Here is a 24,378-nt window from a genome sequence, read left to right on the forward strand (position 1 = left end):
AACAGGAGAAGCTCAAAAATTCATGACAAGGGAGTCAAGGGATGTTTCCCAGCCACTTTGTGTCCACACAGGGTTTGCCTGCAGCCGCATCTGAGTAATGAGCCCCCGAGTAATCCAGCCATGTATTAGCAGTGACCAGCCTGGTGACACTCGCACTGTCATCATGCCAGGGGACGTTCGGTGCCATTAAGGTGTTACCTTCATGTCTGGCACACCGTTCACTTGTGTTTTCACCACAACCAGCTCGCAGGCATGGCTCAGGTGTTCGGATGCAGCTGGCACTGTTCCCAGTGGTGACACAGAGCTTGTCTCTCCCATGCCACATCGAATTTATTAATACAGAGTAACTGTATTAATTGGTACGAGACCAGGTGAACAGGAGGCAGCATGGTGGCAGAGTCCTCAGCCAGGGAAGTGCTGGAGGCTGCTCTCCTGCAGACCTCTGCCTCCTCCTCAGGTTGTCGAAGAGGTGCCATTTCTTACCAAGGGTTTTCCTGCCAACCTCCTGAAATCCTGCTGGATTTCAGCACCCAACAGCCTTCTCCTTGGCAAACTGGCAAGACACAGACTGGATGGGTGGTCCACGAGACAGGTAGGAAATTGGCTCACAGGCTGCACTCAGACGGTGGTGACCGATGGTTTTGACTCTGGCTGGCAGCCTGTCCACATGCAGGGTCCCCCAGGGATCGATTCTGGACCCCCCACTATTCCACATCTTCATAAATGATCTAGATGATGGGGTTTAAGGCGCCCTCACCTGCTGATGATACCATACTGGGTGGTGAGGTGGACATGCCAGAAGGGAGGGCCATCTTACAGGCTGGAAGAGTGGGCTAGCAAGAACGCAATGAAGCTTAATAAAGACAAGTGCAAAGTCCTGGGACAAGAGAACCCGAGCCCAGTACGGGCTGGGAAGCACCTGAAAGGGACCTGGGGGTCCTGGTGGACCTGGCTGAACAGGAGCCAGCTGGGAGCTGCTGCAGCGATGAAGGCAAGGCAGATCCCAGGCTGCATCTGCAGGGGCGTTACTAGCAGAGACAGAAAAGTGATCGTCCCACTCTACCCAGCGCTTGTCAGGCTGCACCTGCGGTGCTGGTCCCCTACATTTCGAAAAAGATGTGGACAGACTGGAGAGGATCCAGTCTGGGCCACATCAACCTGGAGGCACTCCAGAGCAGAGACAAGTGTGCAAACAGGTGACACTGTGTCACCCCAGGCTCCCACCCAGCGCTGGGGCAGGGGATGGAGCCGTCCCCTCCTCCCAGCAGTGCCGGAGCCATGGGGGGTTCCTCGCCAGCCCTCCTGTGGGAAGGAAATCACACCCGGTGCTGCGCATTTCTCAAGAAAGGGTGAATATGCCTCAAATGTGAGAACGTGGCCAAACAACAGCAAAGGGCTCTGCTATGGAAATGCCGAGCCGTGTCCCCTGGGGCTGGTGGCTCCTGGCATCTTGCTGGGCTGCGGTGGGTGGCCGCGCTCGACCTTTGTTGACTGAAACCAAAGCCCTGGGTCCCACCGCGCCGGGGCACGCAGCTCAGGAACAGTGAACCCCTTTCAGGAAACAGGAAAATAAAGGAAAGCAGTACAGGACAATTTAACATCCAGGAATGGAAATGACTCAGGGGGTTTAAAACACAGAAAAGAGGAGGAGGAGGGTCCCAGCCCCTTTCTGATGGCCACGTGGCTTTGTTACAGGTTTGCACATTGTCCCTTGCATTTCCTGCTTCAGGACAGGGTTTGGCCCGTGCTGCCTGTTTGGCGGGGCTGGGGGGCACAGGGACATCCAGCCTCACTGTCTCCTTGCTGGTGGCAGCTTCCCAAGGGCCAGGCAAGGCTTGGGGCTGTCCCTGCCACTGGGAATTGGTTCTGGTCCTGCTGAGTGGCTGCTGGAGCCAGAGCCAGCAGCGGGGATGGCAGGAGGGTGAAGCTGCGGCACTGCAGAAGAAGCGCGCACACCCAGGAGCGCATCCCTGACTGTCATGAATCTGTGTTATCCTGTGGCTGAACAGCAGTCCGGGGGGGGTGGGGGGTCCAGCCATGCTTTTCCCTGCCCCAAATTCCTGAGAAGGGGCTTTGTGAATGTGCGCGTGGCATCACCTCCCTGGGTGTCTGATTGATGGAGAACTGCGGCAAAAGTCCCCTGGGTTACCCAGGTGCTGGTTTTGGGACATCCCAGCTGCATGGCAGGTAGTCCTGCCCTGCCCCAGGGGGAGAGCATGCAGGACAAGGTGTGGAGAGGGAGCAGGAGCACTGCCAACCCTGTGTGACCCTCACCTGGGGTCAGACCCAGCATCCCCCCAAACAAGGGGGAGTCTCACTGCTCTGGCTCTGGGGCAGATGTGCACGGCATGGAGGCAGCTGGCTCTTTCCTGGAGTGATGGGGCAGGTAGAGGCAGTGCTGGAGCTGTGTCTCGGGGGATGGTTGCCTGTAGGGTTGTCCCCATCTGCCTTTTTGCAGCGGCATGGACCCTGTCCCCCACATTGCTTCAGCTGAGCCCTCCCCCCGCCCCCCCCCCCCCCCGGCTGTCTGGGCTTACCCCGGGCAGGAAGGGATCTTTCCTCTCCTTCCTCCACCAAGGAAGAGCTGTATCAGTCAACAGCTCATGAAGCAGCAACAAAAAAGAGTGAGGGGACTGGGCAAAAGCCAGGAGGACCCCATGCCCACCCCTGCCCTCCCCAGCCGGTTGAGGAGTGTTTCCCATCTGAGTTGCGGCACTGGGAAAAGCCATGGGAATGGGGTTCTCCCCATCGCACAGCAGCACCCCAGGCCACACATCCCCACGGGGGCAGAGCTGGGGCACCCCCAAAATGGTGTGACTCCCATTTCAAGCTGCTGGAGAGAAACCAGTATCAGAGGACAGGGAAGAGGAGTCGTGATCAGGCCTGGCATCTTGTGGGGGTGTCGCCAGGACTGGGGCGCCCAGCTGGGATGCTGGGTGGCAAGGAAGAGCCTGGGTGCTGCCTTTGCTCCCTGCCCGTGGGATTGCAGCATCCTGGTACCTTCAGGGGGTAGCCCAGGGGGTCTCCTGCCCTGCACCCAGCACGGACCCTGGCACTGGGAAGGAGTACAGGAAAGGTGCTTGTGTGATTCCCTGAAGTCCAGCTCTCCTTCCCACCTGGCTGCACTTTGAATCAGGAGCTTGGGAGAGAAGCAGGTACCTGGAGGGAGCTTTATAGGGCAAATCGCCACAGAGTGGTTTGGGGAGTTCAGCATCCTGCAGCCCACAGCAGGGCTTGGCAGCTGGGGGACACTTTCACCACCACAACCATCACCCCGGGGAACGTGCTGAGCCCAGCCTAAAGCTGGCTGCGCACCTCCTCTCCATTGCAGGCACCTTCAGCTGCCTGCAACGCCCGCCCGGTTATCCGGCACGGCCGAGGCATTTCGGGAGCTGTGAAGACAGCCGAGGTGATCTCATCCCGCGAGTATTTTCTTGGCTCATTCGTCTCGCTCCAACGCCTCGCCTATAAGGCTCGGCGGTGAGGTCAGTGGGAGGGTTTGGCATTGTGGAGCCATGTGTCACCCGGGGAGCCTGGGACAGCGGCACCTGCGCTCGCCTGCCGCTCCAGGGGACGATGGAGCTGCGAGTCGCAGCCCCACAGCAGGACCCCCGCCAGGCTGCCCACCCACACCCTCCCACATGGGCAGAGGGGTCCGTGTGGGCAGCCCCCGGCATGCCCTGCCGCTGCCTGCTGCCCACCAGGCCCGGCACAGGGCTGCCGGCTGCTATCTCGCCTCTTCCAGGGGAAAACAAAAAGGTTGAGGCTTTTCCTACCTCCAGCATTAGAAAGAAAAAGAGGAAACTCTTCAGATCACTTTCCAAAGGGGTGTTACCAGCCCAGGAGGGGTTTCCTGCTGCCAGAAATAGAGCGGCGTTCAGATAAGGAGGGAAGCAGGATGACGCAGACGTAGATAAGGCTGGTGGATGAGCCGGGAGAGGCGGCCTGGCTGCCGGGGGAGCTGGGCTGGCTCCCGGGGGGCTCAGGGTGGGTTGCCCCATCCCCTCGGGAAAAAGCAGGGCAGACACACAGCCTTCAGAGGTGCTGCTGCTGGGCTTGGGGTATCTTGGAACAGTGCATCTGTCCGTCCATCCATCTGCCCGTCCATCTATCCAGCTGCTGCTGGGCCTGGACTGGTGCTTGGTGACACAGGGACAAGAGCCATGCCCCCTTCTCATCCCCACAAGAGGGTAGACCCTCGCTGGGTTTTCAGGATCTCCCCCACACCCACGGGGCTGGGGCTGATTCCCACCTCCGAAACTCCAGCCAGGCAGGATTTGACTTGTGACTGGTAAAACTGGGCTGAAAAACTTGTTTCTTGAGCCCCGTTACTGTTTGATGAGCTTCCCGGTGCTGAGCACCTGCTCAGGACCTGCCTGGGTGGGGATGCTGTCAGGCTTCGTTAAGCCCGAATCCAGCATGACCACGCCACAGCCGTGTCCTTCATCTCTGCTCCTGTAACGCGGCGCTCTTCTTCCTCCAAGCACCTTCTCTGCACGCTCCCCTGCCTTGGAGTCTGTTACCTGCTACACGTCGGGGATTCATCCCCCCTGCTTCCCCCATTTTTTAGAAGAAAACCCAGCGTGAGAGAGCTGCGCCTGCAGCCCCTGGACTGCTAGCACATCCCATGGTGCTTGGGGTCTCCCCGGGGTGATGCCACCCGGAGCAGCGTTCACGCCAGCAGGAGCAGCAAGGCAAGGAGATGAGGGGAGACCACCGTGTCCGTCCCCCTCCCAGACCTGCCTCCGGATCTGCACCGGTTGGAAGATACCGGCTCCCCCTCACAAGAATAGGAGCTTAATGTGCCGGAGCTAATTAGCAATTTTCCCCTGCACCTGCCTCGCCGCCTGCCCTCGGCCATCTGCCACCTCGGGGCCTCGGTGCTGAGCTCCGCATGGGCAGCCCTGGGCGCGGGGGGCTTGCGGGGGGCTTGTGTCCTGTGCTTTGGGGTTGGGGGTCCTCCAAAGCTGAGCTGGGGCTCTTGAGTGCTGAAAGGAGAAAAGGAATTTGGCCCTATGGGCTCGTGCCCCTTCGTGTCCCCGGCGCGGCAGATGGCCAAGCAAGCCCCACGGCGGCCCCGCTGGGACGGCGTCTGCCCAAGAAGGGAAACTGAGGCCGGGAGAGGGGCAGGGGGCTGCCCGAAGGCGGTGACCCCCATGCTCCGCAGGCCAGAGCTGCCGGGGCGGCTGTGGCGAGGCGCCCCCCAGCCGGGGGAGGCGAGGGGGCTGCGGGCAGAGCAGATGGGCCAGGGGGGGGCGCGGGGCTGGCGGGGTGTTACGGACAATGGGGCGGCTCCGCCAGCAGCCGAGCGGGGGGGAAAGTGTCTGTGCTCCAGGACAGCTGGTGGGCAGAGCCCCCCCGCAGCTGCCAGCCCCCCCGCACGCCCGCGGCGCACATCGGCCCCCGCTCTGCCCGCGCTGCTGCCCCCCCCAGCCCCCAACCGCCCGTGGCCGCGCGTGGGGCCCCCCTGCAGCCCCCGAGCCGAGCGCCCCGGGCATCCCTGCTCGTCCCCGGGGCCGTGGGGGGACCCCCGGGGCTCGGCGTGCCGGGGGTCGCGGGAAGGCTCTGGGCGAGGGGGGGGACGGGGGAGCGGGGCTGCACGTCCCTCCCCTCCCGGGAGCGCGGGGGGTGCAGGCGCCGGCCCCAGGAGCTGCCCCGCGTCCCCCGCACGCCCCCTGCCGGCGGCCCCGCGGGGCGGGCGGGGAGGGGCGGGGCGGGCGGGGCGGGCGGGCCGGCCCCGCATTCCGGGCATAGCAGCGCCCGGGCCGGCCCCCGCTGCCGGCGGGACGCCCAGAGCCGCCGCCGCGCTCCCCGGGCAGCACCGCCGCCGCCCCGCTCCGCCATGCCCCGGTAAGTGCCGCCCGCCGGGGCCCCCACCGCCACCCGGCCGGGGGGGGGGCGTCCCGCCCGCCTCCCCTGGCCCCGGGGCAGCGCCGGTCGTCGCTCGGGCCGTGGGGAGCGGCCCCCCCCCGCCGTGGGTGTGATGGGGGCGGCAGCGCTCGGCCCCGCCGCGGGCTCCCGTCCCGCCGGCACGTCCCGGTGCTGGGCCCCGCTGCTGGAGGCAGCCCCTCGGCCCCAGGGCCTGCGCTGCCCCCCGCCCGCGCCGGGCCGCCCTTATCGCGCCTCTCCCCGCGCAGGTGCCTCGGCGTGGCCGGTCGCCGCTGAGCCCCCGCGGTGGGACCGTGGCGCTGCCCGCGATGCGGACGGCCGAGGAGTCCAACGGGACGGTCCTGCACCGCCTGATCCAGGAGCAGCTGCGCTACGGGAACCTGACGGAGAACCGCACGCTGCTGGCCATCCAGCAGCAGGCCCTGCGCGGCGGGGGGGGCCCCGGGGGGGCCGGCAGCCCCCGCTCCTCCCTGGAGAGCCTCAGCGCCGAGGAGAGCCAAATGGTGCAGCAGTCGGCGCGGCAGGAGCCGCAGGGCCAGGAGCATCACTCCGACCACGTCTACCTGGAGAGCAGCGTCCATCGGCTCTGCCAGCCCCTGCACAAGGGCGAGGAGCTGCCCACCTACGAGGAGGCCAAGGCGCACTCCCAGTACTACGCCTCGCAGCGGGGCGGGCAGCGGGGGGAAAATGGTCCGCGCGGGGCCGAGAGCGGCACCCGCCGCCCCGACGAGGGGCTGAAGGACCTGAAGCACGGCCACGTGCGGTCGCTGAGCGAGCGGCTGATGCGGATGTCGCTGGAGAGGAATGGGGCCAAAGCGCAGAGCCCCATCAGCGCCTCCCACAGCTACCCCCAGCTCTCCCGCCACCACCAGCTCGCTGCCCTGCGAGGGCAGCACCCAGAGGGGCCGGAGCCACGGGGACCACCCCCGGAGTATCCCTACGTCATCCCTTCCCAGGACGCTTACCTGGCCGAACCCCAACCGTGCTCCCGGGAAGGCCCTGGATATCAGCATCCCGAAATCAGGTAACGTGTAGCCCCTGGACCCGGCTTTTGGGGGGCCTGCTGGGGCCCTCCCAGCCGCAGTGCCCCAGGAGCAGCTGGGATGGATGCTCGGAAGATGCGGGATGCGGAGAGCAGTGGGGGACCTGGGGCAGCTGTTGCTGAACCTCTCATCCTCGCAGGGCCAGGTCCAGCTCAGCCCGAGGGGCTCTGTGCGGACCCTTCTGGTCCTCTCCTCTCCCCAGTTTCTCTTGGCACAGTTGGGTTTTTCCAACTGGTGGTAAACTTCCCGCTGCCTCTGCAGACCCTGCCCCCTTGCCATGCACTGGGAGGAATTTGGGGTTAATTTAGGAGCTGGAACCAGCTCAGGAAACTGCTAAATGTGGAACAGGCATGGGGCAGGGTGGAAGGCAAACGCGCTCCCCGCTCCATGGAAACCCACACCGTGCTCCTGAGCCGGTCCACGTAGCACTGGTTAGCTGCCGGTGCCGTGGGACTGCTGCTGAGCTGAGCCTGGGCTGGTGCCGGGGAGTTTGTGGAGGCGATGAGCAGTGCCGGGCAGCTCTGGCCCTTCCCTTTGGCAGCTTGACGCCTCTGGCAGAGCCCCAGGTTGCCTGTGAGAGGGCCACGGAGAGGTCTGGGAGGCCCGGAGGTCTGGGCATTGCCTGGCATTTGAGGAGGACTGGAAACAACTTCCTCCAGTGTGGAAAATGATGGGAAGAAGGGAACTGGAGGCTTGATGGGAGGGCGAACGCTGCTTCCAGACCTCCTGACCTATCCAGGCAGAGAGCGATAGCATCTCCAGCAGGAAAACCTTCTCCTTCCAGGGAACAAAGAGGGGAAGGGGAGCTGTGAGGAAGATGTATTTATTCTTCCTCGCTCCTATATCATCCCGCAGGAATGCAGGCCCTTGGCGGGCAGCCCGCAGCAGAGCAGGGCTGGGCTGTGCACAGCCACCCAGCTTGGGGTGCTCAAGGCGGCCGTGGGATGTCGAGGAACTCGGAGTGGGCACGCGAGGGGCGGCTGGGCTGGCCCTGCTCCTCCAAATATAGCGAGGACATATAAATAGTTTGGTGGTGAGGAGCCGTGCCAGGAGCCCTCGCTTTGCCCAGACACCAAGGATAAGGGGCTTCCAAGGTGCATCCTTTGCTGAGCTGTCATCGGTCTGCAGCATCCCCAGCAACAGGGTGGGTGTGGGCGGCTGGGAGCCCATCCTGGCCCACTGGCCAGGTCCTGGAGCTGTCAGGTGAAGGTATCCCTGCAAGACAGGGTTTATTTTGTGTTCCAGGGTGCTCAGATGAGCACCTCTTAGAAAGAAAATGCTATCCAGCTCTGAAAAGCAGGAGAGGTGCTTCCTGGATCCTTCCTCCTCCTTTGGGGTGACCTGGAGGCACTGATACCCCCTTGGCCCGTGGGTTTGGTGCGGTCAGTGAGATGCCGGAGATGCGGTCGGCTCTCCCTCCCCATGAAGCCCCCTTGAGCATCCTTCTCCCTCCCCGCAGGGTGCTGCCCACCCACGTCCCCACCGCTTTCCTGCCGCTGCCAGGCAGCCTTTGCCCGGGAGCCCTGGGTCCCGCCGGCGTGGAGGCACTGGTGAGCGCCCAGGCAGTCTCAGCTGGCAGCCGCCTGGCCCGGGCAGACGCGGTCCTGCGGGAGAACGAGAGGCTCCAGCGGGAGACCGAGAAGCTGCGGCGGGAGCTGGAGAGCTGCGCCGAGAAGGCAAGCCGCATCCAGAAGGTGAGCGAACGGCAGCAGCCCCTCAGCCGTGGCATTGTGTCCCCCCTGCCCGCGGAGATGCTCAACCAGCTGCTGTGAAAATTCGCCCCCTTTAGTGTTTTAATCCCTTCTCCTCCTCCCTCCGGCAGCTTGTTCCCCTCCGAGCAGCTGTGTTTCAGCGGCGCGGCAGCCGGGACTGGGGAGAAGGAGCCCATTCTCCAGTGCCCTCCTCCCTCCGCCTGTCCCCCCCATCCCCAGCCGCCACAGAAAGCCCTTTGTGCGGCTCTGTACAAGGGGCGGCTGTTCCCTGCCGGCCGGGCTATGGCAGAGCCAAAACCTGCAGAGGGACTCTTCTGCAAGAAGAAAGGCAGAAAAAATTCTTCCCCCTCCCCCCAAAACGTGCACTGGGGGTCAGCCACAGGGGGGGGGGGGTCCCATGGGTGTGCTGAGCTCCTCTGGCAGCTTGGGTTGGGCTGAGTGACCTGAGTGAGCTTTGGCCAGCATCTCCCTTTCCTCATTCCATGAATATCTAACCCTGGCCTGTCCCTTCCTCCGCCCCAGCTGGAGAGCGAGATCCAGCGCATCTCAGAGGATTACGAAAACCTCGTCAAGGCGTCTTCCAAGCGGGAAGCCTTGGAGAAAGCCATGAGGAACAAGAGAGATGGCGAGATGCGACGGCTCCAGGACTTCAACCGGGACCTGAAAGGTGAGGGACCCTCCGTGTCCCCATCCCCACGGGCACACTCTGTCCCCTGGCTTTTCCCCCCCGGCGGTGTTTCCAGGGTAAGCCAGGCTTCTCCCACTTCCTCCAGCTGAAATCTTGTATTTAAATCTTAATTGGGTTTAATTGCCTTTGGACCAGAGCGGTTGGAATCTGTGAACAAGCAGCTGGCCAGCAAGACCCAGGAAAGCCAGGAGAGCAACCAGGGCAGCGTGGCCAAACTCCTGGCGCAGAGTAAGTCCCGGGGGATGCCCGTCCTCGCCTGGCTCCCGGAGGCACCCGGACGGTGGGCTCAGCACGCGGTGGGCTCAGCACGCTCCCCTTCGGCGGAGGAGGAGGCGGGTGGCAGAGGAGGAGGCGGGTGGCAGAGGAGGAGGCGGGTGGCGGGCAGCAGCTCTTGCCTTCCCCGGGGAGGATGGAGCAGCTCTTGGCGCTGGACTCAAGCCATTAATCCTGGCCGGCCGGCCGGCGGCGTGACCCGCATTCTCTGCATTCTTGCCGCCCAGCCGGCTCTTCCAACACCGAGCCCGCACTCCCGCCCGCGCCAGCCGCCCTTCTCTCCCTCCCTCCTACACCTCGCAGCTGTGCAGGCCTGGGCTTTGTTTTGGGAAAATACACCTAAATCCGTTACTTTAGCAGAGATGCACGGTATTGGTGCTGTGTGGAAGGAATTGCATCCCATTCTCTTTAAGTGGCTGGATTCACGCCAGGCAGCTTTTACTCTTCACAAACTAAAATTTGGGCTGGAGTGGAGGCTTTCAGCCCTCTGCCTGGGTGGCTGGGATGCCACCAGCCCCCATATACCCTGCGTGCTTGGGGAGGGACGGCACGGCCACGTTCTGGGGAGCCAAGACCCCCCTCCGTGGGGCCTTGTGGACTGGCCTTAGGGCAGCAAAGCCTTTTCGGCTGAGGCTTGGGGTCTCTCTTGCAGGCTACGAGCACCAGCAGGAGAAGGAGAAGCTGGAGCGGGAGGTGTCCCTGCTGCGCAGCGCCAACGAGGACCAGCGGCGGCGGGCAGAGCTGCTGGAGCAGGCGCTGGGCAGTGCCCAGGCGCGGGCGGCCAAGGCGGAGGCCGAGCTGCGGAAGAAGCGCGCCTACGTGGAGAAGGTGGAGCGGCTGCAGGCAGCCCTGGGCCAGCTCCAGGCTGCCTGCGAGAAGCGGGAGCAGCTTGAGCTGCGGCTCCGTACCCGCCTGGAGCAGGAGCTGAAGATGCTGCGGGCTCAGCAGGTGGGTGCCGGCGAGACACAGTGGTGGGTGCCGGTGAGCCGCAGTGGGTGCTGCATCCTCCCAGCACCTCCTCATCCTCTCTTTTTGTTGGGTTTTTTTTACCACTGCAGAGACAGGCAGGTGCTGTGGGCGGGGGGATGCCGGAACTGAGTGCCCACACACTCTCCGAGCAGCTGAGGGAGAAGGAGGAGAAGATCCTGGCCCTGGAGGCCGACATGACCAAGTGGGAGCAGAAGTACCTGGAGGAGTGCACCATGCGGCAGTTTGCCATGGACGCTGCAGCCACTGCGGCCGCCCAGCGGGACACGACCCTCATCAGCCACTCCCCACGGCACTCCCCCAACAGCAGCTTCAACGAGGACCTCCTCCTGGCCAGCCACAAGCACCAGGAGATGGAGAACAGGTAGTCCCACCTTGCCAGAGGTGTTTTCCCAGACAAGCTTGTGCCGTGTTCTGGTTGGGCAGTGCCCGCATCCTCCTCTCCCCCTCCGGCTCCTCTCCCAACTTCTGCCTCTTCTTCTCTCCAGGTTAAAAGCCCTTCATGCCCAAATCCTGGAGAAGGATGCCGTCATCAAGGTCCTGCAGCAGCGCTCACGGAGGGATCCCAGCAAAGCCCTCCAGGGCTCCCTGCGGCCAGCGAAGTCTGTGCCCTCCATCTTCGCTGCCTCTGCCGCCCCGAGCTGGCCAGGGGCTGGCCAGAGTGACCGGCTGGCCGAGGGCAGCTCCCGGGGCATCGCAGGTAAGCACGGGCACCTGCCAGCTCCCTGCCTTTGCTCGGCAGCAATGATTTGCTTCCAATTTCCTCTGCGGTTTTGGAAGCAGAGAGTCTGGGGAGTGGGGATTTCTCTGGTGAGCCATAGGGACTGGCCGGAGGAGCTGGCGATCCCTAATGGCATCTCCTCCAGCAGGCAAAGCCACCGCCGAAGGGGCGGCAGCACCCGCTGCCCTTCCCCTGCCCTCCCACTCCAAGCATGGCAGCAAGGACGGCAGCACGCAGACGGATGGGGCGGCCGAGAGCAGCGAACAGGGCGAGGGCACCGAGCACCCAGCCGGTGCGCTGGGTGAGTCCCCCTGGGGAGGCATGGGGGAGAGCTGGGGGTGCTCCAGTGTGTGGGCTTAGCACCCAGGAGACGGGCTGTGCACAAGCTTCGGTCATTTTTATAAGGCATTTTAAAGGCCCCAGTTGAGTCTGGTGGGTTCAAGTCCCTGCAATCACTTGTCACTTTTTTAGGTGCAGAGCTTTTTTTGTGAACACCTTGGGGGACGCTGGCCCAGTGGCACACTTGCTGCTGCCCCTTCGGTGGGATGGGCGCCATGCTGATGCCCTTCACCTCTCCTCCAGCTCTCACCTTCTTTCTTTGCAGAGAGCTCAGCTGCTGCCAGAGCCCCGGACCTGTCCGACATGGTGGAGATCCTGATCTGAAGCACCCAGGGGCAGCATGCTGGCCCCTCCACCCTCCCTGCCTGCCGCACAGGCATTGCCGCCCTGCCTGGGACAGAGGAGCCTGCGGGAAGGAGGAATGAGCCTGGAGCTCAGCAGCATCCCCGCGGCCAGTTTCAGCAGGTGGCCCCCGCACGTGGAAGGGCCACCGTCCCCACTTGGCACCCACATGTGTCCCCAGCTGCGCGGGGCGCGCTGGAGCCCGGGGACCTCACCGTGGTGACAGGCCCTCGTGACTCCCCTGTAAATACACCCAGGTTTTGTATGACGGGAGCAAATGTATTTATCATTTCCGCCTCTCTGCCCTCCTGAGGCAGGGGGCTTCTTCCCATCTGCTCCATGGTTGGCTCCATCGTCAGCCCACCTCTGGGTCTGGCCATTTGCACCCACCCAGGTGCTTGACTTCCAACTGGAAAATCCCTCTCCGTTCGCCCAAACTCTACCCTCTGCGCGAGGGCAGAGCTGGGAAGGATCCTCCGTGGGTCCCATCGACTGCCCAGATCCACGTGGCCAAGCCAAGCGCTGGGAGCCCCAAACCTCCGTCACCTGCATCCCGCCTCTGGCCTTATCACAGACGGGCAAGCGGTTTGGGATGGAGCGGTGGTGGAGCAAAAGAGAAAATGATAATCAAGGGAATGAAAGGTGGAGGAGAACCCCCCCTCGAAACCGGAGGCGAAACGCTTGGAGCGAACCAAGGACAGCTGATGGAGGGGGTGGGACACACCACCCCTCTCCTGGCTTCATCCCACCATCGCAGCCCCCGGCTACTGGCAGCTGGCTTCTGCCCATAGCCCGCGCTGGCGTCTCGCTCCTCTGAGCTCAGACGCTTCCCGTCCTTGGCCTTTGTGTATATATTTTTTTTTTTCTTTCTTTCTTTCTTTCTTCTTTAAACGTGCATTTGCTGGACAACTGCATTTTTTATTTTTCTTTCCCAGACACGTAAAAAATGCGTTCGGTTCTCGTGCATTGTTTACAAAGTGGAAAATAAACAAACAAAAAATTATGAAAGAGGAAAAAAACCCCCACAACTTAATATATTTTATATTAATATTGGTATTTCTTTTTAAGTATTTTTTTTCGTGCTGTGAACTTTTTTTTTTCCTGCCAAAGATGATGAGTTCTTGTTTGTGCGTTTTAAGTTATCTTAAGTATTTAAATGTAAACCTGGCTGTTTCGTTATGCCGCCCTATACCGAGATTGCTGTAGCATTCCACTTGGTATAACAATATTTTAATAAAAAAACCCCAAATATTGACCCATGACTACTTTTTTTTTTTTTTCCCCCATGCGATGGGGCAAGGCAGAGGTGCTGCTGGGGGAAGGGGTCTAGGGGTGGTGATGCCTTGGCTGAAGTGCTGCCCTGCCCTTCACAGCTCCCCAGGCACCAATTTGAGGTGCAGCTGCATGGGAGAGGGGAAAAAAGTGCTCAAGAGCATCTATGTGTTCTTTGAAATCCCACTGGGATCTCATTTCCCCACGCTGATGGGGAAAAAGGATGAAGTTGCCTAGAAATGTCCATGTAGTTCCCTCCCTGCATGTAGTACTCTGGTTTCTCCATCCTGATGGGATCTTCCTCTTCCTCACAGGACCCATTCCTGCCCTCCTATGCCCCCACCATGGGGACTCCTTGATGGCCACATCCTCAAGCACAGCTGGACCTCATCCTCAAGCTCTCCCCTGGCTTTGTCAGCCACCTCCAAGCCCTTCCCACCCTTCCCGGCTCCTTGGTCTTCTGGAAGACCAGACGTTCTCCTAATGTTAGAGCTAGGGCTGCCTTAGGACTTCCGCAGCCCCATCGTGCTGCTCCCCAGCACCTCCCCTCTGAGCTCGGTGTTTGCTTATGTCACTTAGTTTTAATAGCTGTCACATTTATGCTTCCCAGGGAGCACCCCTGGGGACCCTGCTCTGGCTGCTTGGGTGCTGGCAGCCTGGCTGGAGCCATCACCAGCTAGGCTGGGGCTTTCCCTTTTATGCATCTCTTGGCATTTATTGGCAGCTCTTTTTTTTTTTTTTTTTTTTTTTTTTACTCTTGCTGTCCCTGGGGACCGGGAGATCGCGTGTGAGCCTCTGCAATGGGCTTTAGCTGGGATTATGCCGAACAATGGCATAAAAAACCAGCTTTGCTGCCAGCTCCTCCCTGGAAGGTGGCTCAGGACTCCGTTGAGGATCACAGGTCTTGGTGGGACTGTGATGCTGAACACCAGCTCAGCTCCACCCTTCCCACCCAGGAACCTGGAAGGAGCGTGGCTGAAAATACGAGGTTTCCTTTGTCCGTGGGACAGGTCTCCATCCCTGCAAGAGCAGGTTAGAGAGACTCGGAGCAATGGGAAGCCCGGAGCTGGGCTCCTCCTTCCACCCATGGCTTCTGGGTTTTGCAAGCAGGGAGCCAAGCTGCCCCCAGGCACAGGGCATGTCTGCAGGGGACATTCTGCCCTCCCTGAGACGGGACCAGCGACGGGGCGGGCTGGATGGGAAGCTCACAGGGAGTTGCTGCTGGAATATGTCAGGGGGTCCCGGCAGGGGCTGTACCTGCCCTGCCCCCCCAGCTCCTGCTGCCCCAGAGCTGCAGGCAGCCACCCGGGAAGGCTCACAGCATTCCTGGCATACCGCAGCTCTCCCGCCCCAGCTTTATTTACCCAAATCCGGATGCGGAGCGGCCTTGCGGCAGGTCGGGCTGTTTACAGGAGCTTTCCAGGTCTAGGGATTCAGACCCGGCCTCTGGTGAGAGCTTTGCCCACTGCCTGGCCATCCTCCATCCTGCCCATCGCTCCGTGGACCTCTGCCCCCAGGGCTTTCGCAGGAGCCAGGAAATGAAGGAGCAGAGCCCTGGACAAGTGGGAAGGGAGAGGAAAACCCCAAGGGCCACCTGTGAATGCGGGAATCAGGCTGTGGGGAAAAGCTGCCTGAGCCAGGCAGGTTGGGGCAGGAGGTCACGGCTCCTCCTGCTACACCCCCGAGGATGCGGCAGCGGCACCCGGCTTGTTTGTTTTGGTAGGGTTGCTTTTCAGTCAGAGCAACAGCCTGCTGGAGCTCCACACCTTGGCCAAGGAAGGCTGCTGTGGGGGTGTGTTACCACCTGCTTTATCGCTCTGTCATCGCAGGCATTTCCCTCCGCCCTTTCTGCACCATCTCACTGGGTTGCACCATCAGCATCGCTTGGACCTAGTCTTTTATCCCCCGTGGGTCCTGCTCAGGCCAGGACATGTCCCTGTCACCACAGCACAGCCGAAATACCATGTGGGACCCAAACATCCTGCTTCTGCTCCCATCCCAGTGTCTGTGGTCTCTGTGCCCTTGATCCTTGCATCCCTGTGTCCCCGCATCCCTGTGTCCTCAGCCCCTGTGTCCCTTCATCCCTGTGTCCTTGATCTCTGCATCCCTGCATCCCTGTGTCCTTGATCCCTGCACCCTTGTTGCCCCACATCCCTGTGTCCTCAATCCTTGCATCCCTGGGTCTCTATGCCCCGGGAGGGGATGGCTGGAGATGTTTGCTGAGCTGTTGGCTGGACTGGCACCTGGTTGTGACACCTTCTGTGTCCATCTTTCCATCTGGAGAGATGGAAAAGGGCCAGCAGGCTCTGCTTTGAATGCCACCACTGTCACACTGGTGGCTTTGAGTGAGACACCCGGTCCCAGGGCAGAAGCTTTCACTGGGGGAAAGGAAGACAGCTCATCTGGCCTGGGGGCTATTTGGGGAGGTATGGCCCCTCCGCACTCACAGTGGGCCAGGACAAGGCTGAGGATCTTGGGGCCCCATGGCTGTCCACTACGTCCCATTTCCAGACAGGAGCACCTCATTCCCCTGGTGCCACATCACAGCAGCATCTTTGCAGCTTTGATTCCTGCTTTTTCTTGTTCCTCCTTGGAGCCTGGAGGTTGGAGCTTGGTCTTTGGAGCATCCCTGAAGCTTGGCAGGTCCTTCATCAGCCCTGGTTCCTCCTTGTCCTCTCCTCATACATCTCCTCTCCTTTTCCATTTGTCAGATGTTAGAGCTGAATGGGGAAACACTAGCTCATCGCAGCTTCCTCATGATGGAAAATGGCTCTTTGAAAAGCTGAAAAATCCCCACCAGGGTTTGGAAGAAAGGGAATTTCACTCTCCTTCCAAACAATCCTGATCCTTGTAGGGGAAATTTGGCAACGCTGCGGGCCAGCCCTGCAGCCGGCTTCCCAGCAAACCAGTCGGGCAAACCGCAGCGCTTTCTTGCGCCTCAAGTCCCAGCTTGCTCGTTGGGTTGGCAGGAATGAAGCTCTCCCCGCCGGGCCTGCTGAACCCTTCCCTTCCCCCTTCCTCCCTCCCTCACCCCATCGCCTCCCCCGGGGGTCCCCCAAGCCCACAGGCTCCTGTCTGTGCCCAGGGGCTTGTTGGGGGGCTCTCCCCTGGCTTTGTTCTGTTGGGGGGGCAACACTTCCCTGGGCAAAGTCCTTGGGCCAGGCCTTGCATCCCGCTGGGTTGTGAGCACCCTCCGAGCTGTCCCCTCCCTGCAGAGCATCGGCGTGTAGCAGGCGCCGGAGCAGAGATGGGACTGGGGTGGGTGGTGTTATGGGGGAGATGCACAGCCCCGCCACCCATGGGGGTGGCCACCACTCCCCCCAGGATGCTCCATCCACTCAGCCACGGAGCAGCGTGAGCATCCTCCAGCACTGCGAGCTCCTTCTCCACCTTCCCCAGCCCCAGGTCCCTCCTGAAGCTGCTGGCAGGGACTGGCCGGGCACGGTGGCGGACCTGGCTCCCGGAGAGCTGCCTGGTGCTTTGCTGGGCTAAGCAGAAGCGGTGGGGCCGCGGTGCGAGCGTGGCGAATTCCTCATTCCTCTTCCCTGCGCTGTGCTGCCTGCCTGCCATCTTTGCATGCAAACAGTAAACAGGCTGTTATTATCCCGGATGCTTTGAATAACTGTGGCTATTTTTTCTCTTCCCAGTATTCTAAAAAGGCAAAAAATTCCCTGCGGTTTCTGAGTCAACTTTTTTTTTCTCGCTCTCTTTTCTTTCCTTCCCACCACCTCTGTGACCTTGAAAAACCAGGCAGATGAGCTCGCTGGCTCTCCTCACCCGCACCCGCTCCCCGGCTGTGCTCTGGCTGCCACCCTCGCTGCTCCCTGTGGCTGGCTGTGGGCAAATTTGGGGCCAAGCCTGGTGGTGGAGCAGCCCCGGGCTGGCAGCGGCAGGCAGGATCCAGCCCCCGGGCACCTTGCCCATTGATTGCCCTGGCCGAGGTGGCTGGGGATGCTCGAGGCAGCTGGGGATGCTGGAGGTGTCTGGGGATGCTCGAGGCAGCTGGGGACATTCCAGAGGATGCAACTTGCGCAGAGAGCTGGGGCAAGAGAGAAGGATGCTGCCCGTGCTCCTTGCATTTTGTCCCCCAGGGTTGGAAAATGTGGGTCTGGGGATGATGCAGGCAGCTGGGAGCCAAGAGGAGGATGACAGCAGCTCAGCCATTTGGCCTTTGCAGGCAGCAGTTTTTCCCTGGTTCACCCTGCAGGTCCTCTGGCAGGATTGGGACTCCTTCCTCCCCTTTTCTGCCTCCTCATCCTCCCACAGGTCAGCTCTATAAGCCTTTGCTTTTAGGTGTGATCCCCAAAAGCCTTCCCTGGACCCAGCACCGGGGTCTGGATCAGCACGTGGTGGGCAGTGGCCAGGCAGAGGATGGCCGTGGCCAAAAGCCCCTCTCTAGCCTGGGGTTTGGTGCCTGCAGCTCTCCAGGAGGCCAGAGCCGGTGGACAGAGGCAGGGGATGGGTCAGGGTTCCCATGCCCCCACCAGCTCCTCCAGCTCAACTGCAAAGGTTTGCTGGTGGGTGCAGGTTGGGGGTTTTATGGGTTTTCCCTCTCCTGGGTACGTTACTTCACACAAAAAATGCATGGGCGCTGGCCCGTGGGTCACGCAGCCTTGCGGGCAGGGGACACCCCCGCTCGCAGCTGCATCCCTGACTGCCGGAGGAGGAGGTGCCGGCAGGGTGAGCTCCACGTTTAGCCCCAGGTTGTTTCATCTCCGTAAAATTTTTGGGATGCTTCAAATGCTCCGGCAGCTGAGGAGCAATGGTGAACCTTGACAGACGGTCGGGCAGCGGGAGGCGAGGAAGAGGAGGTCAGTGCCAGCCGGGATGCGGAGGACAGGCAGACCTGGCGCTGTGCCTCTCACCTGTGTAACGCGCTCAGCAAGACAGGCGATGGCACGGCTGGGTCTCTGTACGGGTCTCCGGCTGCAGCTAGGGCTCAGCTCGATGGCAGCCGACACGGTTGACGAATAGCTGATGATTCAGCCTTGTGCAGCACCTCTGGGGGGAAGCCAGCGCTGGGCTTTTTTTTGGGGGGAGGCGGGGGATGCTGTCTGTGCTGGGAAGGCACCAGGGTGGGAGCTGGGGGATGGTGGGTCCCCAGGGCGGCTGGGGTCCGGACACCAGCTCTGTGATGGAGCAGCACCCCCGTGGGTTTGTTGAGGCGAGGGTCGGATGAAAGGCTTGGGGACCGACAGGTCCCCTGGGGTAATGAGAAGGAGCCAGCGAGTGGGACAGGGGATTTCAACGTCTGGAGAGCTCTGAGTGTGCGGGCTCACCTCTGGCTCTGAACGCTTCCCGGGAACAGGAGAGCAATAACCAGGCAAGAGGGTGGGAGCAAAGGGCTTTCCACTCAGCAGAGCTGGATGATGGGAAATCCCACCATTGCTGAGGCTGGCAGGGACCCCCGGAGACCCCAGGCTCCCTGCCTGGAGCAAAGTCAGCGCAGAAGACTCAGGACCTCATGAAGCAGAGCTGCCGTTGCCCGTGGGGGACCCTCAGCATCCAGGCAGACCCTGCTGGCTCGTCAGAGACACTCGCAGGATGCTGGCCACAACGGCACGGCCGAATGACAGCGGGGGGCTGAGCTGCCCGGAGGTGTGAACGGTGACAGCCAAGCACACAGCAATTTTCAGCTCCTGCCTAAGAGTGGGGGGCTCTGAAATCAGCTGGGGCTGGGGGACATGTCCCATGTGTCTGTCCCCTGCAGAGCTCATGCAATGCCATCTTTTGCTAAGCACGACACTACTCATGTGTGTACATTGAAGTGTTTCTTATCTTGTGGTGCCTGACCGCTATGGGCAGGTTTTGTTCTGTAGGCAGCGATGAGCAGCCTTGACGTCACGCAACATCGCCTGGGATCAGCAGTTCAGCGTGAGTGAAGCGGAGAGGCGCAAGAAACATTTCTGAGTAAAATCTTTTTTTTTTTAGCTGAACATTATTCACGTCACCCCCGTCCATATTTGAGCTGTTCATGGCCCAAGATGCCTTTTATTTCTTCATTTATTTGGACCAAAAAACCCCACCCCTAAGTGTTTCACCATGACATTTTGGAAGTGCAGCTTCCTGCCAGGCAGGGGCTGTTTTCCAGAGCTCTTCATTTTCAAACACGCCACTGAAAACGTTCAAGCAGAAATTGGAAAGAAAAGGAGCTGCGCATCCTGCGAGAGTGGTGCTGGGGGCGGGGGGCTGCTGCTCTTCGGGTTTTGCTGCAGCAGGGAAGGTTTGAGGTTGGTGGCAGGTCCCCAGGGCTGCAGGACGAGTCCAGCCGCAGGGCACTGCAGAGCGCTCTGGCCGAAGGAGCCAGGGATGGATCATTTTCCATCCTTCATTAACTGGATGGAGGCAAATCGTGGTGTTAGAAGTGTGTTTGGAAGTGGAGGGGCACGAGGCTCAGGACACTTCCCTGGCAGGACAGGCAAACGACCCCCGGCCACAGGGGATGGAGATGGTCGGGGCCATCCAGAAAACCTTTAAAAATCACCAACTTCATAGCCCAGGTCTTAACACCAGCGCTGCATCCCTGCACAGTAACTCTGCCCAGGGAATCTCAAGGGAAACATTTTCCCACAGCGAAATGGCTTGGTTTCTTTTTCTTTTTCTTTTTCTCTTTTTCTTTTTCTTTTTCTTTTTCTTTTTCTTTTTCTTTTTCTTTTTCTTTTTCTTTTTTTTTCTTTTTCTTTTTCTTTTTCTTTTTCCTTTTTTTCTTTCTTTTTTTTTTTTTTTTTTTTTTAATTTAAATAACTGGCTTCTTCCTTCCAGGAAAAACTGGATGTTTGGCCTTCCTGCCCGCTGTGGGGGAAACGTTTCAGTGTAATTTTGCTTCCCTCTTCACTTTAGAGCTAAAACTCTTCTTCTACAAAAAAAAAACAAACAAAAAAGTGTAGAAGGAATTGTGTTGGTTACTTGAAGAGAAGATGCCTATTTCTCACTGTTCTCATGCTTAGGAAAATCACAGAAATACTTAAATCTGGGGAAAACAAGTTGGCTTCAGGCCAACGGAAAGTTTTAACTCCCGGGGCTTGAAATTTTACACGTTCAAGGTTTCCTTGAAATTTTTCACTGGGTGGGGGGAGAGAATCACTTCCCATGAATTTCCTAATGCTCCAGCTGAGAAAGCCAAAGCGTGTTTCATCTCAAGCTGACACTCCAAAGCCAAACATCTCGCTTACATCCCCTGTGGTGCTTTTCTCCCCGGGTTTTTGCATGAAGCGATGACGGGATGCCACAGCCACCGTCAGAGCCGGGGCAGGAGGGATGCCTGGTCCCCACGGTGGGTGCTGGGGATGACCCACCACCCTGTGTGCCCCCTCCCTGGGTGCCCAGCTGCCCCGGCTGCCTGTCCTGCATGCTCCCTCCCATCGGTGCAGGCTTGAAGCTGCGGGGAGGGGGGTGGAAGGGCATTACAGAGCCTTAAAAAAAAAAAAAAAAGTTTCAGGGAGAAAAACACAAACAGCGAGAGGCAGAATGTGAATTTTGGCCTCGATGGAAAATGACACAGGCTGGAAAATATTCCCACCCGCATTTTTACAGCCTTAAAAAGCGATCCTTTTTTTTTTTTTTTCCCCCTCTTGCGTAGTGTCCAGCATGAAGTAACACTACGCTGGCAGAGCCCAGCCTTGAGGTCCCATGTCATGCCCCAGCAATTTGTAAGCAATGTCGTATTTGCCCAGTAAACAGGGGTCGGTACGGAGGGAAGGTCAGGGTTACGTGTGCCTGGACCCGCTGGAGAGCAGCCCCGGCCGCTTTCGGGAAGCGAGGACAAGCCTCTGCCACTGTGACTGGTTGTCCTGGAACTCCTGGCATGTCTTGGACCCACCAAAAGTTTAGAAACATGTTTCCAGGGCAACCAAAACATATTATTTTTTCCAGCTGTTCAGAAAAAAAAAAAAAAAAAGGTGGAATTAAAGAAAAAAAAAAAAAGAAACGGAACCAACAGAGGAAATTCTAAGAAAATGAAATCAGCTGGAAAAGTGGCAGGCGGGTCCCTCTCTCCCTGGCCCTCCCTGAAAAACATTGGCTGGAGATGGGCAGGGAAGATGATCGTGGTGCAGGCGAGGTTGGCTCCATGCAGGGAAGCACACCAGGGCTGCCCTCGTCAGCTGGGACTATTCCTGAGCTGCTGCCCTGTGCGCCAGAGCAGGGACGGCTCCATCCCGGAATAGAGCCATCACAGAGACGTTGCCTGTGGTGGCTATTTTGGGTTGTTCAATGTGTGTCTCTAGCAACCGGGAGGCTCCTGCTCTGGGGCCCAAACACATCTGCCTTCTGCCCATAAGTCTCTATATTTTCATCTTGGTCCTCGCTCCTCTTCCATTTGTTTTTTTCCCCATCTCGCTTGGCTTTATGGCATGTCTTTTTAAACGGCAACATTGCTTTTTCTTCCCACGTTTGGCTGGCTCTGAGGCTGAGCGGTGCGTGGAGACAACCCGGTTCAAGGAGGACCATGTGTCGGTGGGGAGGAAGGCTCAGCATCACCCAGTGCCCCAGCCTCCCTGTGCAGGGCTCACTGGCAGGTCAGGAAAACCAGATCGCACATTCCAGGCAATCTTTTTTTTGCACTCCACTTATTTGTTTATCACTGCTTGCAGGGCGTAATCCCTGCTGCCCTCCTCTTCTATGCCAGGCATTTGCTGGCAATGCTGCTGGGCGAGCTCCCAGCTGGCAGTGAGCCCCTGCCCTGTTGTGGAGCTGCAGCCAGCAGGGAGCAAGGGAAGCCAGGTAGTTAATACAGGGAGCCAACTTTGGCTTTTGCAAGGTCTGAGAGGACTTAAAGAGAGAAGACAAACCATGCAAGAGAGGGACACGTGTACCATGGCTGCAGCTGAGCTCAGGGAGGCAGCTGGTGGCTTTGTGGGCATTTGTGTTGCAGAGGAACAGGGGTGAGGGGGAATGGACACGGCTTTTGGGACTGCTGCGCCATGGGCAGCGGGAGGGCTTGCTTGAGAGGCTGAGGTTGCAGAAAGCATTGCTGTGTGGTAAAGCAAATAAGAATCACGTCACCCCCCTTGGCTTTTGCTTGCTTCCAGGCAGAAGAACCGGGCCCAACCTTCCAAACCATACGCTATTCATGCTCTACCAAACACCATCTCCATTCCACCGGCCATCTCCACTCCCACTGCTCCTTGGAGGCTGGTGCCCTGGCAGGCAGGGGAGCACTGAAAACGATACTGAATCTGGAGCAGCTCCAGCTCCACAACCTGTCCTGGCTCCAGCACCGGGGATCCTTGGCATGACCATGGCACAAATACTTAAGAACAGAATCATGAGCGTACAGGCTCCTGTTGTGCTGCAGATCCCTCTTGCTGCCTCCACACACAGCCTTGCATCGCACAGCCAGAGCACAGCTGTGCATCTCCCCGACTGTCACATCTCGCTTACAGGCCAGGGAACAAAATCCTGGGATGACAAAGCAGCAGCATGCCAGGGTGAGCTCTACCACCATAGAACAAACATGAGGCTTAACCCCTGAAAGCCAGCACGGGCACAGAACTCCCAAGCATCTCCACCTGGGACAGACTGTTCCCACTGTTGGTCCAAAACAAGCTCGGTCCCCTCCTTTGCTGGAAGAATGGGGGCAGAGGGCCTTTGTGGTGGGTCTGTTTTCTGGGCTTTTCCCTCCCTTGAAGCCATCATTTTGGGGTGAGGGATGTCTGCAGCTCAGCCCTGCTCTCCTCCTGTCCTAGGTGGCCAGGGACATGGGCCAACTCCTTCTGTGTTTGGACAGAAGGCTCAGACAACCGAAAGACATGGGCTTGATTGTGCTACCCACGGACACACCAAGGGCTCAGGAACAGTCAGCCTTCCCTCCAGCAGAGAAGAATTTGCCAGGTAACCCTGGATGCTCCCTGAGCTTGACTTTAAGAGCATGACTAGAAAGTGTTGGCTGGCTCCAACGTGCCGAGGCAAGCGCTGCTTCTTCCTTCAGGTTCTGCAACAAACCGCTGGTGCTTTGCTTTTGTGCAACACCTGGAGACCTTCCAGAAGCTGGGGCAGGTAGGGGAGGTATGGGAGCCTGCGCCATTCAGCCTCCCGGGAATACCAGGCCAGCCTTCGGTCCTGCACGGGGTGTTTGCTGCTCAGCTCCGTCCCTGCACAGCGGGTCGGGAGGGTCTTGCCGCACTCACCCCCTCCCTTGGCAGCAGAACAAAAAGTGGATTTTGCGATACTTTATTTAATTTTATCCTGTTCTCAAATCACAGTTTCCCAGGGGCTGGGTATAATCCTCCTCTGGTGTTCTGGTGTTAAAAAATGAGAATTCCGCAAATTCTTTCAAACCTCCCCAACTTTCTCAGCTTCCCTGCAATCTCAGGGCTTCACCATCCTTGAAAACTGCTGGAATGAGCAGCATTTCCCTGGTGTCGTAACGCTGACATAACAGGGTGGTGAATCAGTGGGGATCTTTCTGCCTGAACCATGTTGTATCATTGTTATTGCTGAAGTTTTGCTATTTTAAGCCACAAAGCCCCGTACAATCCAGTCTAAGTAAATGGCGAGTAACTCCGTCATATCCAGTTTCAAACCCCTGAACTGGTGAGAACTGTATTAATGCAAAACTATTCTGGTTCATGAGATCCTGCTCCAAACAAACTGGATGCCACACGGTAATCCAAGTGGTGTGTAATATTATAAAGTGTATAAATAGCCCTTGTCGGCGTTTGCCTGGGTGTGTCGGAGGGGCAGGGGAATTCTAACACCCATGTTTGCCTTAGAACGATGAGCTGCAAGCTAGCAGTGGGTTTACAGCTTGAATTTACATTCAGTTCTGGTTTCTGCAACAGTACAGCCACTACAGCAGGTCAGCTTTGCTTAATAGAAATCTCATGCGACCTTCAGCCTGCACTGCCTTTTTTGGGTCTTCACCTAACACTCATCAAACTGGGGTGCTCGGCTCCTAGATGCTGGTCCCCAATTTGCTGCCTGGGCACAGCATCACTGCTGCTGGACCACCGAGGATGGGTTTGCCTTCTCCACATTTAGAGCTGCCGGCTGCACTGAAACCAACTCACTCAGCAGCATCCAGTGTACCTCACGCTCTCCCAACTTTTCCAAGAAAAAGCTGACGTAGCTGCTGATTGAGGGGCAGAGGCCACGGAGCCACCAAAACAAGGA

General features: G+C 59.3%; 1 protein-coding gene across 3 annotated transcripts; it reads left to right on the forward strand.

Moving 5' to 3' along the window:
• The first annotated feature begins 4,493 nt into the window (after positions 1–4,493).
• Positions 4,494–13,249, forward strand: AMOTL2 (angiomotin like 2). 3 transcript variants are annotated; one of them, XM_080410359.1, is made up of 10 exons: positions 5,733–5,850; positions 6,138–6,913; positions 8,392–8,626; positions 9,167–9,311; positions 9,468–9,560; positions 10,258–10,553; positions 10,664–10,956; positions 11,081–11,292; positions 11,459–11,614; positions 11,918–13,249. In XM_080410359.1, exons 2-10 carry the CDS (start codon positions 6,198–6,200, stop codon positions 11,974–11,976), a joined length of 2,205 nt encoding a protein of 734 aa, XP_080266485.1. In that variant the 5' UTR covers positions 5,733–5,850; positions 6,138–6,197; the 3' UTR covers positions 11,977–13,249. The 3 variants fall into 3 exon arrangements, 2 of the variants coding, with proteins under 2 accessions (XP_080266485.1, XP_080266486.1); XM_080410360.1 differs by having other exon boundaries at positions 11,462–11,614; XR_013931836.1 differs by lacking the exons at positions 11,081–11,292; positions 11,459–11,614; positions 11,918–13,249 and having other exon boundaries at positions 4,494–5,850; positions 10,664–10,801.
• Positions 13,250–24,378: the final 11,129 nt, after the last annotated feature.

The sequence above is a fragment of the Falco punctatus genome (assembly GCF_963210335.1).
Source record: "Falco punctatus genome assembly, chromosome: 13".
NCBI lineage: Eukaryota > Metazoa > Chordata > Aves > Falconiformes > Falconidae > Falco > Falco punctatus.